Source organism: Balaenoptera borealis (genome assembly GCF_965194805.1).
Source record: "Balaenoptera borealis genome assembly, chromosome: 12".
In the NCBI taxonomy this organism is placed as follows: domain Eukaryota; kingdom Metazoa; phylum Chordata; class Mammalia; order Artiodactyla; family Balaenopteridae; genus Balaenoptera; species Balaenoptera borealis.
This window is the reverse complement of record NC_138869.1, coordinates 85,843,655-85,860,898: the sequence shown is the minus strand read 5'-3', so window position 1 is coordinate 85,860,898 and position 17,244 is coordinate 85,843,655. Positions and strand designations below refer to the sequence as shown.

The following is a 17,244-nucleotide window of genomic DNA, read 5'->3' as shown; positions in this document are numbered from 1 at the left end:
CCATCACTGTGGTTTTCATCACCCATAACATCTCCTTTCCCACTCCACCTGCCCAAACCCACAGCTCCTGCACACCTGCACCATGCACGCACACCCTAACTCGTGCCCTCAGCTGGAGACTAGGAGCCCCCTGCTTGCCTGCCCACCCGCCCACGAGGGTGGCCCTAAGAAGGCCCAGCTTGCCCTCCAGTCTCTCCGCTCCCTACACTGGGCTCCTCTCCACTCTTCAGTCAGCGGTTGGAGAAGTAGATGTGAACAGAGGCAAAAAGGGGAACAAAACCAGTTTCCCTCCCCTCCCCAGCCAGAACCACATCCTCCTCCCCACTTAACACCCCCTTCCCCCAACACAGGGCTTTCCCTCTGCTGAGTCACTGAATGATCTGAACTGGGGGCAGCTGGAGCTGGGGGACCATGAGGAGGTTGTGGGAGGATGGGGGATGGAAGCAGAAAGGATGGAGGAAGAGCCCTGTGGGGGAGTGGAATTTCAGTTGCTAAAATTAGGAGCAGGGGAAGGAGGCGGAAAGAGCCAAATTATGTAACCTGGGTTGTCTGTTCTTGGGCAACCAGGGATCCACACCCAAGGCCATTCCTCTCCTCTAGCTTCTCAGTCCCGTCTCTCCTCCTCTAGGGTCCCGATTCTCGGCTCCCTCCATCGAGCTTCTGCCGCCATCCCAAACCTGGGCTTCATCTCTGGGCAGCCCAGTCTTGGCCTTCCAGATAAACATCCCCTTTTCCTGAGGTTGAGGAAAGGGCCTGGAGGGTAGAGGGAGAGGGTCCAGGATTCCCAAGGTGGGGGGTGGGGAAGGGCACCCTCCCTTCCACTGTTCATACTCAGTCCCCACTTCAGCTCCCGGGAACTGGGGTAGGAAGTTTGCAGACAGCACCAGACCCCACCGCCACCAGCAGGACACAGAAGGAACTCAGCAAAGAGAAAGGGCAGGACTAAGGAGAGTACAGGCATGTGCTGGCATGTGCACAGTCCGCATGTTGTCTGCATCAGAGAATCATGAATCAGAACTTATTTTTCAGGTTTGGAATGGAATGCCGGTCTACACAGGAGCATCCCAGGAGTGGAAGTGGAGGGCAAGAGGTGACAGGGAGGGGAAGCCTCTGGAAGCATGGAAACATGGGGCGGGTGTGAGACCCTTGGAGAAGACAGAGAGCCAAGAGGCCCCAGGTCTCCGAGGGACCAGGCAGATGTTCAGGGGGCAGGAGGAGGAAGGGCTGGTGAGAAAGATCCTGTGAGAGGAAGCTGCTGTGATTCAGAGAAGAGACTGCGAGCTGTGAGCAACCCAGGCGTCCGGTTCCTCTCACAGGCCGGAGATTTCGGAAGTGGCATGCAAAGAGCTCAGGTTGGGAGCGGAGGCGGGGTTGGGGTTAGGACCCCTAAGCTGGGCGTTGAGAGGTAAGAACAGAAAACTTTGGTGTCCATATTTGTTCCTTCGTCCAGCAGACTTTTGTCTGGTTTTTAAGCACATCATTTGCCCTTCTGCAAGAGTCACATAAAACCAAAGCAAAACAAGCCCTGATACCTGGCCCCCAAGACCTCGCTCTTTTCAACGTCTCTCCCTGGTGTCTGGCCCCCAGCCCTGTTGGGGGTTCCCCTGAGATGAGGGCTGTTCACTTTCTCTGACCACACGGTTTCCGCTTCTGTGTCTCTAATTTCCTAGGCTGATAAAAATACTGAACCCTAGAGGCCCTGGCTTCCTCTGACCCCCTGGGGCCAGGCGGCAGGCATCCTGTCCTCCATGGTGGGGGTGGGGAGGAGGAACCAGGGATCCCCAAGGGGTGACTCAGTGCCTACCATGAAACACTGGGGAGGTAGGAGTGTGCATATCTCGCTCTCTAGACCTGGAAAGAGGAATCACTTCTCAGAGGAGGATGCGTTGGGGTTCAGTTAGAGAAACGGGATTGGGAATGAGACCAGTGAGATTGAAGAGGGTCAGTTGGGGGATTGGGTTGGGGCAGGTTTGGATTAAGTTAGAAGGGTCTGGGAGGGACTCTATTCAGTGCAGTTCAGCTGAGCATCAAATAGCCCAATGATAAATGCAAACTCTGTTTCAAGTTTGCCATCCAATAGGGGAGGCAGGCCCATACCTAATCAACTGATTCCAGGCATTCTGAGTAAAAACGAGTAAGGTACAGTGGATGTGCAAAAAAGGGAAGGGGAGGTGGATTCCGGCTGAAAGCACCCGGGGGTCTCTGAGGGAGGAGCGGGCATTTGATGAATGGGTAGGATTTCTGTGGGAGGGGGAATGGAAGGGCCCCAGAGAGGAGTGAAACAGCTTGAGCAGAGGCCAGGAGTCAGAAAACAGGAAAGACAAGTGTCCTGAGGTAGATGAAGCACAGGTGTGAGGGAGCATGTGCTGAAGAAAGGACACAGAATGTCAAGGTAAGGGATTTGGACCTTATCTGTGGGCAGTGGCACTGTGACAGCTGTGAAGAAGAGGGAGTACAGGGGAGTGCTGCAGGTGTACAGACAAGGAATAAAAATAACTGCCATTTTGGGGGCCACATACTATGTGTTAACCATGTCAAGCCCTTTTCCTAATGTCAGAATCCTGCCAGCAACTGTCCAAAAGGGACGTGGTGGATCTCCATTATACAGATGAGGAAACTGAGGCTCATAAACATACCATAGCTTGCTTAAGGCCACACAGCTCAAAAGTAGTGGAATTAGCATCAAACTCATTTTACTCCAAAACTTGTGTACTTTCTACTTAGGTCCCAATAACTCCAAGTGGCGTTAAAGGAAGGAACAGATTTTATAAACTTTGACAGGGATAAGTCGTTAGGTCATGCCAACTGATTGGATGGTGGGAGTGAGGGAAGAGGAGTCTTAGATGACTCCAAGTTTTGAGCCAAGGGCATAGGAAAGACGATGATACCCTAAACCAAGGAGGAGTGTGGCTAAGGGGAAAATGAGTTAATTTCAGACATACAATCAAATTTTTATTAAGCCCCTGAAAGGAGCAGGATGCTCTGCTAGGCAACGGATATAAATGACATAAAGTCACTGCCCTCATAGGGCTTGCAGTCTAACGAAACAACATACAGACAAGGACCAGCTACACGTGATGACAGGAGGTGCACCTGCTAAGAGTAATAAAGTACTCAAGAAAGTCCTGCTGAGTTTGAGGTGTTAGCATGACACTCAGGTGGAGATTTCCAGTGAGCATGTCTGGAGCCCGACAGAAAAGTTGGGGCTGCTGGAGGCATAGGTTTGGGCATCATTCCTTTTCCAGTAGAGGTGGAGCCTCTGAGTGGACAGGATCCCCAAAAGAGAGGGTGACCAGAAGAGCCTTGAGGATGATCAAAGGAAGAGGAACCAATAAAGGAGAGAGGTCGGAGGGGCAGTCAGAGAAGTAGGGCAAGGGAGAGGTATGCCAAGCAGAGACTGGGCGTCCATATCTGATGCTTCAAAGAAGTCTAGTAGGTAAGAGTTCAAAAGATCCTTTGGGTTCAGGAACTAGACGATTACAGATTTTGAGAAAACAGTTTCCACTTACCAGAAGCACAGAGATCACTTTACGTAGGTTAAGGAATGAGTGGGAGGTGAGGAAAAGGAGGTGGTGAGTACAAAGGCATAGAATGGTGAATACTGAAGGTAACAGTATCATCTCTAGCTCAACCCACGAATTTTACAGTGAGGAAAATTTTACCAGTTCCCGAAAAAGTGGTTAGTTAGGGGGCTAGTCTCTTGAGACATCACACAGAAAAGGAGGGTGAGAGATGGATGGACATTTAAGGGAGAAAGTCCAGGGAAGGCTTTTTATTTTCAAGAAATAAAGTTGAGTATGTAAAATGAAGGTGCATGAAAAGAGAGATACTGAAGACAAAAGAAAGGTGGGAAAGAGTATGGTAAACATGGGGAAGTGGGAAACAGAGTACAAAGAATCAGCCTTGGACAGGAGAAAGAGTCCTCTGAATCAAGAGGAAAGGAAAAAGGAAACATAAAGTGAAGGGAAAAGAAAGCAGTAAAGAGATCCATCTTGGATGGCCTTAAGTTCAATAAAAGGATGATAGCATCACCAACTGAGAGTAAAGAGGTTGGGAGGCGTGGAGATTTAGAACATCACCTGCAGGAGAAGAACAAGGGAATCAACAAACAAAGATTAGGGAACACTGAGGGCTTTCTGAGGTTAGATGGTCAGGATTAGTAGTAGGCCTCTTATGAGGACATGACTCTCTCCTGCAATGCTTGGCAGCCTAGGAGAAAGACCCAAGAATGAGACCATTGAGTTTACCCAAATCACGTTTTTCAAGATTTTCTTGGTAGAATATCAAGAAGGGAATGAGAGATGAAGAAAAACTTATCTAGATATATAAATTGTTAAGTACATGGTAGAGATGTTGGTGGAGAAGATTGTGCTGTGAAGACCAGAAGAACGTGGAAAATGCAAAAGGCATGGACTTCAAGAGAGGAGGAGGTTATCAGTGATGCAGAGGGGAGAGAGAACAGTGGCCTCTCCTCTGCGCCCCTGCTCCTAGTGATGGGTGTGGAAGAAAGAGCAGCCTTCACCAAAGACAGAAGGAACATCATTAGGGAAAAGCCAGGTTTCAAAGTACCAGAGGAAGTTGCTTTCAAAGTGAAATAGAGGATTTGAGGAGTTCCATAAAATACTGTGAAATGGATTGGTAGAAACATCCTTTGTTGGGTAGGGAATCGGATCCAGGGAGGCTAAATCCCAGTGAGAGTTCAGAAGGAAACTAAGTCTGGAGGATTTTGCTTCCGGAAGCAAGAGGCTGCTGCTTCTGGAATTTAGGATGGGAGATACACTGCATTTATCCTGAGGGAAAACACTTTGAAGGAATCTTAGGGGGATGCGTAAAATAAGGTATCTCTTCCAATTCCATGGCTTTCTTCGTGCCAACAGTTCCCATTGTTGACTCTCTAGTTCTCACATTGCCTCTGAAATCTAGACTCATATATGTGACTGCCAAGTGACATTTCTTGGCAAGGCTTGAATGTTATCCAAGACTTGGATGTCTGTCCAATAGGTTTAAACTTAAATCCAAAATTGAACTTCTGGTTCTCCCATCCCATCAGAATCCTGCTTCTCTCCCAGTCTCCCCATCTTCCACCCCACCACCATCCATCCAATCCATCATCTGGTCCTGTCAAGTCTACCCATGAAATATATCCCAATATATCCCAAATTTGTCTACTTCTTTCCATCTTCATGGTGGCCACCATCTTCTCCCCAGGATTACTGCAGTTGCCTCCTAACTGGTGTCCCTGCTTGCAATGTTACCCACTACAGTCCAGTCTAAACACAGGAGCCACAATGACCTTTTAAAAATGTAAATCCAATCACCTCTACCTCAGACCTCCCTCCCTCCTCCCCCCACCCCCACGCAACATGTGCACACCCTGACACCCTCCAGAGCTTCCCATGGTTGAGTAAAATTCAGGTGCATTACCCGTCCTTGCAGGTCCCTGCATGATCGGGCCCCTGCCCCTGCTCTCTGACCTCATCTCCCACCTCTCTCCCACCTCTCTCTGCTCCAGCCACGCTGGCCTCCTTTCTGTTCCTCAACACCCCCAGCTCATTTCCACCTTCTGGCCTTCGCAGTAGCTGTTCCCTTTACCTGGAATGCTTCTCCCCCATACCTTCACTTGGCCACTCTTGTCATTTGGGTCTCAGCTTAAAATGCCATTTACTCAGAAAGGACTTTCCTGACCACTGTGTCTAAAGTAGTTCCCTGCCACTCTTATCACATGGCCCTATCTTATTTCCTCATAGCCCTACTTACTGCCTTCTTCTTCAGTGTATTTCTTTTCTGCCTTGCCTCACTAGAGTGGAAGCTCCACAAGTACAGGTACCTTGTCTGACTTGTTTGCCACTATATTCCTACTGCCTGGAACAGTGCCCAGCACATAGTAAGCTCCCAATAAAGACTTGTTAAATGGAGGCATGGATGAATAATGGGGAAAAGCAGGATAAAGCTCAACTTTAGGCTTGTGGTTCAAATTGAACTTACATTTAGAGTCAGGTTTAACTATAGGATTAGGAATGGGGATGAGTTAATTCCAAGATTAGCTCTAGAAACAGGGCTGGGTTAGTTTAGAGGATAAGTTTATTTGGGGGTTCATTTATTGAGATGTTTAGATTTGAGGTTAGGGTTGAGTTTGAGTTGTGATTTGGGTTGAGGTTAAATATGGGTTAGGATCAAAGTTGATATGTAATCCCACTTTAGGTTTTGAGGCTAGGTTCAAGTTTGAGGCTATTGTCATTTCAGCCTTATTTGGAGGGCTCAGAGATTTCACTAGTTTCTCCACAGAGACCACTGTAGAAACTGTATATCCCTCGGTTTGGAGCACAAGACTCCAGTCATCACCCCTCCCACTCAGGGAAAGTCCCAAACCAACTGCTGGCCTCCTCAAGAAAGAAACTGAGTTTCACACAACCTCCAAAACTGAGATTGAAACCAACATTGGCCCATCACAAGGAGCATCCTTCAGCACATCGCAAATGCCTGTGACACGGAGCTTCGGCCCAGTTCTCACCCTTCCTTCCTCTCTGTCTCTCATGTCTCCCCATCACTTGTCCTCATCTTCCCCTTTTTTTTCTTCAGTGCCCCAGTCTTTCTCTCTGACCGAAGTTTCTCCGTTTCTCTCTATTTCTCACCGTTAATTGCAACACCATTTTACATTTTAATATAGCCGAGTTCTCCTAGTCCATTGGCTCCTACCATTGGAGAGGCAGAAAGAGATAGCAGGAAGAAAAAGGGACTCCAGAGAAAGAGGGACACAGAGGAAAGGAAAGGAGCAGGGACCAAGAGGGAGGCCAACAGTGACACAAGACACAGTGAGGTTAAAAGAAATAAGATGAAACCAAGATAGAGACCAAGATATTTAAAAGAGGCCTCTGTGGCTACCCTTCTTCCGCCATCACATCTGGTCAGCCACCAAGACCTGTAGATTTTGCCTAGAAACTCTCTCCTCCTCTTCATTCTCCTGCTACTGCCTCGATTTAAATGCAGGCTCTTGTCACCTCCTTGCTGAGTTGTTGCAAAACCCCCCTAACTGGTCTCCACACTTCTGGTTTCCCCTCCAGACCCCAAATCCCATTCCTCAATTCATTCTTCATGTAGCATCCAGACTCATGTTTTAAACATACCAATCTGGGTGGGTCCCTCTCTCACTCAAAAATTTTGGTAGCTCCCCATCACAATTACAATGAAATCCAAACCTCTTTTCTTGGTTTTAAACCCCTCAGGATGTGGTCTCAGCTTACCTCCCAAGCCTCATCTCTGCTCCTTTTATGTGTACTCACTTGCACAGGTTAGTGCACTTCATACTCTCTTTTACCTCCAGTCTTTGCACCTTCTATTCCCTCTATCAGGAATGCCCTTCGCCATCTTGGCCTTGATACTTAATGCCTGAATCACCTCTCCCCCAGGCCAAGTGTGATGGCTTTACTGTGGGCTGCCATAAGCCCACTGTCACAAAACCCACACTAGTCTTTGAGCTCCCAGAGGTCAGGGGACTGTCTTTCACATCTGTTTCCTCAATGCCTTGTGCAGATGCTCAATAAATGTTTGTGAAATAGAGAGAAAGCTAAAGAGATGGAATGAAGGAATTCCCTGGTGGTCCAGTGGTTAGGACACTGCACTTTCACTGCCGTGGCCCGGGTTCAATCCCTGGTCAGGGAACTAAGATCCTGCAAGCCACGAGGCACAGCCAAAAAAACCCAAAAAGATGGAATGAAAAGAAGTAATAGGTTAGACTAGGAAGGCATGAAAGGCAAAGTTGCAGGGCCTCAAGTAGCGGGGAGGAAAACAGGAGAACTAGCTGATGCACACCCTGAATAGCACTTATGTGCCACAGGACACCAAGACACCTCAGGAACTTTCTGCCCAGTGCAGCAGAGGGAGGGCTTTAGTTTCCATCACCACCATCCTCAGCCCCAGCCCCTCCAAAAACCTCCAAATGAAAGCATAACAAGTTAGTAAGAGTAATAATAATATTTGAGGGGGCCAATTGTTATTTTCTCAATCTCATGAAATGTGACTAAAATCATCTTTAGAAACCTTGCTTTTTTTTTTTTAACCTGCAACCTGCAAGCTAAGCGAAAACTCGCTCATGTTCAATAACGTTCATATCAACGTTTTTCATACTAGCCAAAAACTAGAAACGAACCAAATGCCCATTAACAGAAAAATAGATAAGTAAATTAGAGTATATTCACACAACATCACATCACAATGAAATAAAAATCACTGATACACACAACAATATACATGAATCTCACAAACATAACGTTGAGAGAAAGAAGCCAAATACAGATGAGTAAAGTCTGTGTGATTTCATGTACATGAGGCTCAAAAGCTGGAAGAACTAATCTATAGTTGTAGAGGTCAGAAAGTGGTTGGTTATCTTTGGAAGGTATGAACTGGGAGGGAGCACGAGAGAACCTTCTGGGGACCTAAAACTATGTTGGGCCCGTGAGCCACAATTACTGAGCCTGTGCATCTGGAGCCTGTGCTCCGCAACAAGAGAGGCCGCGATAGTGAGAGGCCCGCGCACCGTGATGAAGAGTGGCCCCCGCTTGCCACAACTAGAGAAAGCCCTCGCACAGAAACGAAGACACAACACAGACATAAATAAGTAAATAAATAAAAATAAATTAAAAAAAAAAAACTATGTTGAACTGGATGGTGGCTACATGGCCATAAACAGATGGGAAAGTTCATCAGGCTGCCCACTTAGGAGACGTGCACCTCACTGTACCTGAGTTCTACATCAATAGAAGGGGGAAATCCTTAATCATTTTACAACAGTGTATTGGCTTTACAAGTGCAGCTGCAAGACAAGTCCCTTTGCTGTCCCCACCCTGCCCTAGGTCGCCACCCTTAAGCTCCACCTGTGTGGAATTCTGAAGCATCCCCTGTAGAGAACTTTAGCAATTGCCACATTCCTTGATCCTGGAATGTGTTTGTTTGGGGTTATATAAATCTGATCTGTGGAGCCCACCTGAGGTCGGGATGAGGTGGAGGGCATCCTTCAGCAGTGAGACAAGATCTCATCATACGTGAGTTCATGGCTCATCGTGAGCGGGATCTTCCAAACCAGAACACTTTTGAGAGTAAAAGGGGGTCCATGAATATTTCTACCAGGACAACAGGCATAAACCAGGATGTACCAGGCAGGAGGGTATATAATGGAACTTCTTGATATGAAACCTGACAGACAAACTGGAAAATGCACATACTGGGACAAGTGTGACTTGAGTCTTTGGGACAAGGACAGGGGTACAAGAGGAGGAAATGTGCACAGAGAGAAGCCTGTAATCAGCCAAGGGTGCAGAGGTGTTATACATAATTGCTCTTCAGGGAACTGGGCCTCCAGCCCACGCCCCAGCTGCTCCCCTTCTCCTCCTCCTCTGAATTTACTGTCCCTTCTCTGGAACTCCTAAGCCTGACCCCCGCTCCCTGGCCCTCCCAGCCCACAGTTCCCCTGACCCCACTCCCTTTCCCAGAACTCAGTCGTCTGAGCCCCCAGCCTGCGGTTCTCTCCTAGGCCTCAGCCTTTCCTGCCTTCGACTGAAACAGCAGCATCTTCTAAGCCCTGGGGGCTTCCCCGGGCCCCAGCCCCGGCCTAGAACCCGCCCGCCGCCTGCCACGCTGCCACTGCCGCTTCCTCTATAAAGGGACCCAGGCGTCCCGGCCAAGGGGCCCCGCACAGCAGGTGAGACTCTCCCACCCCATCTCCTTGGGCTTCCCCGGCTGTGGACTCCTTCCCTCGGGGCGTTCAGTCCCTCCACCTGGGCCTCGGCCCCTCCTGCACCTCCTGCTTGGGCCTGGGCCTGGGCCGTGGCCTTGGTGGGTTTGGTTTTGGTTTGTTCCCCTCTCTCTGACTCTTTATCTGTCAATCTCTTTCTCTCTGTCTGTGTCACACATTCTGATCCCTCTCTGTTCCCTTCTCATCTCTGTTCCTCTCTCTCTCTCTCCCCCTGCTCACCTGGGGTTTCCCTGACTGCATCTTGTCCCCTTCTCTGTCTGTCGCCCCGTCTCTCAGGGTGGCTGTCTCCACGGGCAGGAGGCCCGTCTTCCGCATCGCGCCCCGCCCCGCTCACTGTCTCTCTCCCTGCAGGTTCTCCCCATGACACCACCTGGACGTCTCTACCTCCTGAGGGTGTGCAGCACCCCCCTACTCCTCCTCCTTCTGGGACTGCTGCTGGCCCTGCCGCGCGAGGCCCAGGTGAGGCAGCAGGGCAATGGGGACTGTGTGGGCAGCCCAGCCTGACCTTGGGCCTGAGGACCTCTCTGACTCTGTTCTCCCCTAGGGGCTCTCTGGTGTTGGCCTCCCACCCTCAACTGCACAGCCTGCCCATCAGCACCCCCCGAATCACTTCACCCGAGGCACCTTCAAACCTGCCGCTCACCTTGTTGGTAAACATTCACCTGCCCTCTTAGACATGTAGCCCCCAGCCCTCCTCCCATCCCCCTTCAGGGACCCAAGCATCCCCTCCAGCTCACCCCCACTCCCACTCCCTTCTGTCCTCCCAACCATCCCCCAGGAACTCAGTCCAGCACCTGCTTCCTCAGGGATTGAGACCTCTGACCCCCAGGTCCTTGACTGCCATCCCCTCTGGCTCTTCCTAGGAGACCCCAGCACCCAGGACTCACTGCGCTGGAGAGCAAACACGGATCGTGCCTTCCTCCGCCACGGCTTCTCTCTGAGCAACAATTCCCTCCTGGTCCCCACCAGTGGCCTCTACTTTGTCTACTCCCAGGTGGTCTTCTCCGGGGAAGGCTGCTTCCCCAAGGCCACCCCCACCCCTCTCTACCTGGCCCACGAGGTCCATCTCTTCTCCTCCCAGTACCCATTCCACGTGCCTCTCCTCAGCGCTCAGAAGTCCGTGTGCCCAGGGCCACAGGGACCTTGGGTGCGCTCAGTGTACCAGGGGGCTGTGTTCCTGCTCACTCGGGGAGACCAGCTATCCACTCACACAGATGGCATCTCCCACCTGCTCCTCAGCCCCAGTAGTGTCTTCTTCGGAGCCTTTGCTCTATAGAAAAATCCAGAAAGAAAAAATTTGGTTTCAAGGCCTTCTCCCCATTTTGCCTCCATTCTGACCACTTCAGGGGTCACCACACCTCTCCTTTGACCGTTCCATCAGTCTCAAGTCTTCCCCCGTTCTCGGCACCTGGAGCTTCCAAAGAAGGAATTCTAGGCACCCCAGGGGGCCACACCTTCCTGAACCACCCCGGATGCTCGGCTGAGGACTTCAAGCCTGCCTGGAAATGCCCGCCCAGAGCCCTTCCTCTGCCCTGCCCGTCTAGGGGGCCTTGCCCTGGACATGGAAGGGGAGCTGACACATGAGGGAGCTTGGGTGGATGACTGGGGGCAGGGAGGGGGGTTATTTATGAAGGGAAAAAAATTTAAATTATTTATTTATGGAGGATGGAGAGAAGGGGGACGGCAGAAGAAAGAGATAATACACCCAAGAGATGAAGAGTGAGAGGGCGTGGGCACAAGGATGACCTAGCAAGAGAGAAAAAGAGTGGGTCTGAGGGACCAAGGGGCTCTGGAAGGAAGTGAAAGGCTCTTAAGAGCCAGCCATTGCTTGACTGGACACCCCACGAGGAGACATCTGACCCTTGATGAAGCCCAATAAACCTCTTTTCTCTGAAATGCTGTCTGCCTGTATCTGTCTGTCTGGGAGGGGAGAATTCCCCAGATGTCTCTAAGGAATGGAGGGAGGACAGGAATCAGAGGGACAGGAGCTGTGGGCATACAGAAAGGCCTAAGGGGCTCTGGTGAAATATGGTGGCCTCACAGGGGTGAGAGGAGACCAGAGGATAAGCTGAGAAGACAAAGGAAAGATGCAGGTCCAAAGTCTGGAGAAGGGGATGTCAGGGAACCCCTGAGGAATGGGGGTTACAGGAGGCTTCTGAGGAGCAGTGACCACACTGAAGGGTGTTTGTTTGGGACTGTGGAGGAGGAGCATGAGGCCCCCTGGAAGACGTGGCCATGCCAGGGCCCCGAGGAGTGGGAGAGCCTCCAAGGCTGGGGGACTGGAAAACATAGGGGACATTTCAGGAGACATGGTCATGGGCAGGGGCTCTGAGGGCCAGGGCTGTCTCCAGGAAACTGGAGGGAGCAGGGAATTCTTTGCAGATACATGGCCACACACAGGGACTCTGAAGGGTGGGGTCTTCATGCAAAAATTGGGGCATCACATGCCCTTGGAAGCCAAGACTGAAACCAGCACCAGAGTTTTGGTGAGTCCCCGGTCAGAGTGAAAGGAGAAGGCCTGCCGTGGTGGGGTTCGTGAATTCCCAGCGTCTCTTTCACTCCTCTGGGGCTGTCCCAGGCTTGTCCCTGCCATCCTCTCCCAGCCCTTGCAGAGCCTCAAGCTTCCCTTCCTCCAGCTCCTCTTGCCCCCAGGGACCCAAACACACATCTCAGGACCCAGCACAGCTTCCCCCAAGTTTTCTCTCCATTAAGGACTCAGCTTTCTGAAGCCCCTCCCATTTCTAGTTCTACCGTTACCTGAGTCCGGTCTGGAAATCAGAAGGAAATCGGCCACAGAACTCATCCCCCAAAGAAATGGAAACAGTGGGAACTGGGGGGCAGAGGGGAAATGGGGTCCAGCCTCCAGGGTCCTACATCTACAGCAGTAACTGGCCCAGGGAGCCCCCCTCAGAATCCGGGTGGGTAGGGTAGGAAGTATCCTTGATGCCTGGGTGTCCCCAACTTTCCAAACCCCCGCCCCCGTGATGGAGAAGAAACCGAGACAGAAGGTGTAGGACCCGCTACCGCTTCCTCCAGATGAGCTCATGGGTTTCTCCACCAAGGAAGTTTTCCGCTGGTTGAATGAGAGCCTTTCCCCGCCCTCCTCTCACCCCAGAGCGTATAAATGCAGCTGTTTGCACACCCAGCCAGCAGAAGCTCCCAGAGCGAGGACACCAGGGGACCAGCCAGGAGAGAGACAAGCAACTCCAGACCCCCCTGGAAATAACCTCCCAGACCACACACCCCCACCCCGACAGGCAGCCAGACGACTCACTCCCTCTAACACAGCCTGCCACAGGGCTCTACCGTCTCCCAGCTGGACTTGAGCCCTTCAGAAAAAGACAGCATGAGCACTGAAAGCATGATCCGGGATGTGGAGCTGGCAGAGGAGGCGCTCTCCAAGACGGCAGGGGGCTCCCAGAGTTCCAGAAGGTGCTTGTGTCTCAGCCTCTTCTCCTTCTTCCTGGTCGCAGGAGCCACCACGCTCTTCTGCCTGCTGCACTTCGGGGTAATCGGCCCCCAGAGGGAAGAGGTGAGTCCCTGGCCAGCCTTGGCTCATTCTCTCACCCAGAGAGAAATGGGAGAGGAAAAATGGCGAGATATGGGGTGGGGGAAAGAGGTGTGCTGATGGGGAGGCAAATAGTGGAGAAAGATGGGGAGGCAGAAGGAGACATGGAGAGAGATGGGGGAAGAGAAGGAAGGATGGAGAAATAGGGTGCCTGGCGCATGGGCGTTGCTCTCTAAATATTTGTCGAATGAATGAATGAGTAAGCAGGGATTTAGATATAAAGAGAGATGTGTAGACAGATAAGGGATATGGGTAGAAAGATGGGGAAGAAAACAAGTCATCTGGATAAAGGTGGTGAGACAGAAGGAGATACAGCAGGTATGAAAGAGAGCTAGGAAAGATGAAGCTAAGGGTGTCTGGCACACGGAAGGAACTCAATGCAAGAACTGTTAAATGCATGGATGAATGAAAAAAATGGATGAATGGGGAGAGAAAACGAGACACATCAGGGCAGAGAGTACAAGCTAGAGAAGCAGCCGGCTGTTTCTCCTTCAGGGGTGACTTGCTTTGATACTAATCCTCCTTCTTCTCCCAACAGTTCCCAACTGGCTACTCCATCATCAGCCCTCTGGCTCAGACACTCAGTAAGTGTCTCCAAAGCCTCTCTCCTAATTCTGGGCTTGGGTGGGGGTAGGGGTTAGTCCTGGGATGGAAGCAGTAGGGGAAATTTGGAGTTTGGGTTTGGGGGGAGGAGGAAAGGAGGTCAAAGTAGTGGGATATTTTCTGGGAAGCTTAAGGGTCTCTCACCTTCTTCTTTTCTCTTTCCTCCTCAGGATCATCTTCTGAAACCTCAAGTAACAAGCCCGTAGCCCATGTTGTAGGTAAGAGTTCTGAGGATGTGTCTGGGGGATGAAGAAGCAGATGGGATGGAGAGGGGTAGGATTTGGCAGCTGAAGCCAGGCTGAGGGTAGACAGACCTTGGAGACAGGGTGAGAAGGTCTCACTGAGCTCAAGGGGAGGGTGGAGGATACTTAGAACTTGAGGGGGATACTCAGAACCTCATGGCCAGATGGGATGTGGGAAGACAGACAGAGGGGACAGGAACCGGATGTGGGGGGGGTGGGCAGAACTTGAGGGCCAGGATGTGGAGAGTGGAACTGACAGGGTCACAGTGACTCACCCCTCCCTCTTTTTCTCCCTCCCTCCAGCCAACCTCAGTGCTCAGGGGCAGCTCCGGTGGCTGAACACATATGCCAACACCCTCCTGGCCAACAGCGTGAAGCTGGAAGACAACCAGCTGGTGGTGCCGACAGACGGGCTGTACCTCATCTACTCCCAGGTCCTCTTCAGGGGCCAAGGCTGCCCTTCCACCCACTTGTTCCTCACCCACACCATCAGCCGCATCGCTGTCTCCTACCAGACCAAGGTCAACCTCCTCTCTGCCATCAAGAGCCCTTGCCAGAGGGAGACGCCAGAGGGGGCTGAGGCCAAGCCCTGGTATGAGCCCATCTACCTGGGAGGGGTCTTCCAGCTGGAGAAGGGTGATCGACTCAGTGCTGAGATCAACCTGCCCGACTATCTGGACTTTGCTGAGTCTGGGCAGGTCTACTTTGGGATCATTGCCCTGTGAGGGGGCAGGACATCCATCCTCTCCCACCTCAATTACTTTATTATTTACTCCTTCAGACCCCCTCATCCCCTTCTGGTTTAGAAAGAGAATTAGGGGCTCAGGGCTGGGCTCCAAGCTTAGAACTTTAAACAACAACAACACTTAGAAATCAGGGATGCAGGGAAGTGTGGCCTGGACAATGGGGCACTGACCACCACCAAGAATTGGAACTGGGGCTCTGGAACTCACTGGGGTCCTCGTGTTTGGATTCCTGGATGCAACCTGGGACAGCCAGAATGTGGGGGCCAGGGGAACTTGGGTTCTGACTGGAACACTTCAGAACACTCCTTGAGAAGATCTCACCCAGAACTTGACATGAGTGGACTTCAGGCCTCCCTTTCTTCCAATGTTTCCAGACTTCCCTGAGATGCGGAGCCCAGCCGCACCCCAACGGGGCCAGCTCCCTCTATTTATGTTTGCACTTGTGATTATTTATTATTTATTTATTATTTATTTATTTACTAATGAATGTATTTATTCAGGAGGTCAAGGTGTCCTGGGAGACCCAATGTAGAGGCTGCCTTGGCTCAGATGTGTTTTCTGTGAAAACGGAGCTGAACTGTAGGTCATTCCCACCCTGCCTCCTGGCCTCTGTGCCTCCTTTTGCTTATGTTTTTAAAAAATATTTATCTGATCAAGTTGCCTAAATAATGCTGATTTGGTGACTGACTTGTCGCTACATCACTGAACCTCTGCTCCCCAGGGGAGTCGTGTCTGTAACCGCCCTACTGGTCAGTGGCGAGAAATAAAGTGTGCTTAGAAAAGAAATATGGCGTCTTCCTGGGAATTAATTCTTCATTGGCCTCTCCTTGGGGGTGAGACGTGGCTCCCTGAAGTTCTTTCTCCACAGGGCTTAAGATCCCTGCACCTCACTCCTTGGACTGCTGGGGCTCAGGAGACCCTACATAAAACAAAGCCCAGCTGAATATGCCCCTCCCCCAAGAAAGGAACCTGAACTTAATTAACTCTCCCTCAGGGCACTGGAATTTCCAACTCTGGGAATTCCTATCCAAGCGGGGGAAGTCCTGCAGCTCAGATGAGATTTCCGGCTGTTGCGGCCTGAGCGAAAGACCCGGGGAGCGGCCAAATTCTCAGGTACCTGAATCACAGCCAAGGGACTTCCAGACAGTCAGGCACCTGGGCTCCAAACCACCTGATCCCGCCCCACGCCCCTCCCCGTGCCAGCGCAGTCCTAACTGTGCAACCTGAACCAGTCACTGAACCTCGTCTATCAAAGAGAAGTAGGAACGCCCACCACACACGGGGCCCTGTGAGAACAGAAGACCTAAACTCTACAACAGAGCACCTAGCGGAGCACTCGGTGAATTCTGGCTTTCTCCCTTTTCCCAGCCCCCAGTCTTCTACCCGCTTCCATCTCTCAGTGGATGGAATTGAAGAGGAGGAAGAAAATAAAAAACAAGGAATAAGATGTAGGTGAAGGACCCACCCCCCATGCCAGCTTGGTCTCCCTGATTTTCTCGGCGAATGATGAGGAGAGGGATGGGAGGTGGGTGAAGTGGAAAGAGAAATGCATTCCACCCCTCCAGGAAGGCGCTTCTGGACACAGAGTCAAAGACAAATATGGAGTCAGAAATGAAGACTCAGAGAGTGGCAGCCCTCACTGGGCTCTGAAGTTGGGCTTTCCTTCCTGCTAGCGTTGCCAGGCAGGGGGAAAACTGTGCAGTGTGCCGCAGAGGTGGGGTGACCCACTGGGGTAACCTAGATAGAGCCTTGGATCCTCCTCGGCCTCCTCTAGCTCGGGGCTGAAAGTCGGTCATGGAGTGAAGGGGCTGCTGTTACTCACTCTGGGGCCCTGACACTTGCCCACTTATGGAAAGGGGACCTGAAGTGTGACTGAGGGGTGAGGACCTTCCATCCCACCCTGGACAGGGCCAGGTGACATCAGTTTTTCCTCCTCCCCCTCCTCCCCAGGTTCTCCCTGGTGTCCTCGGGCACTATCCCCACCCCATCTCTCTTTCTCAACCACCCTCCCAACTCCTTCAGCCTCCTCCCTTCATGCCCCGGTCCCCACCCCCACTCCCCCGCTCCCCGAGCTGTGGGTCTTCCCTTGGAGAAGAGTCAACTGTGGCTAACAGGGCCTTCAGGCAGCTAGCAGGGCAGAAACGCTGTCCCCTCAGTGCTTCATTATCAACCCTATTCAGGTTTACTCTGCTGGCTGGGCCTTTCTGAGTGGTGCTTGCCTTCCCCGGTAATGACCCCTATCACTACCGGGAGGGACCCAAGAGAGAAGAGTGCAGTGTTGAGTCTGCGGGGACCATGTGGCCTTGAGAATCAGGTTGCTTGGAGATGCTCTGGGGT

The 17,244-nt window shown here is 51.5% G+C and overlaps 2 protein-coding genes across 2 annotated transcripts; both read left to right on the top strand.

The window, feature by feature from the left end:
- The first annotated feature begins 82 nt into the window (after positions 1 to 82).
- LTA (lymphotoxin alpha) lies at positions 83 to 12,331 on the top strand. Its single transcript, XM_082347042.1, has 4 exons — positions 83 to 9,694; positions 10,100 to 10,207; positions 10,293 to 10,398; positions 10,612 to 12,331. Exons 2-4 carry the CDS (start codon positions 10,109 to 10,111, stop codon positions 11,022 to 11,024), a joined length of 618 nt encoding a protein of 205 aa, XP_082203168.1. The 5' UTR covers positions 83 to 9,694; positions 10,100 to 10,108; the 3' UTR covers positions 11,025 to 12,331.
- A 129-nt stretch (positions 12,332 to 12,460) lies between these two features.
- On the top strand, positions 12,461 to 15,559 carry TNF (tumor necrosis factor). The gene is made up of 4 exons (XM_082347036.1): positions 12,461 to 13,280; positions 13,855 to 13,900; positions 14,090 to 14,137; positions 14,465 to 15,559. The coding sequence occupies exons 1-4, from the start codon at positions 13,095 to 13,097 to the stop codon at positions 14,884 to 14,886; spliced, it is 702 nt and encodes a 233-aa protein (XP_082203162.1). The 5' UTR covers positions 12,461 to 13,094; the 3' UTR covers positions 14,887 to 15,559.
- The last annotated feature ends 1,685 nt before the right edge of the window (positions 15,560 to 17,244 follow it).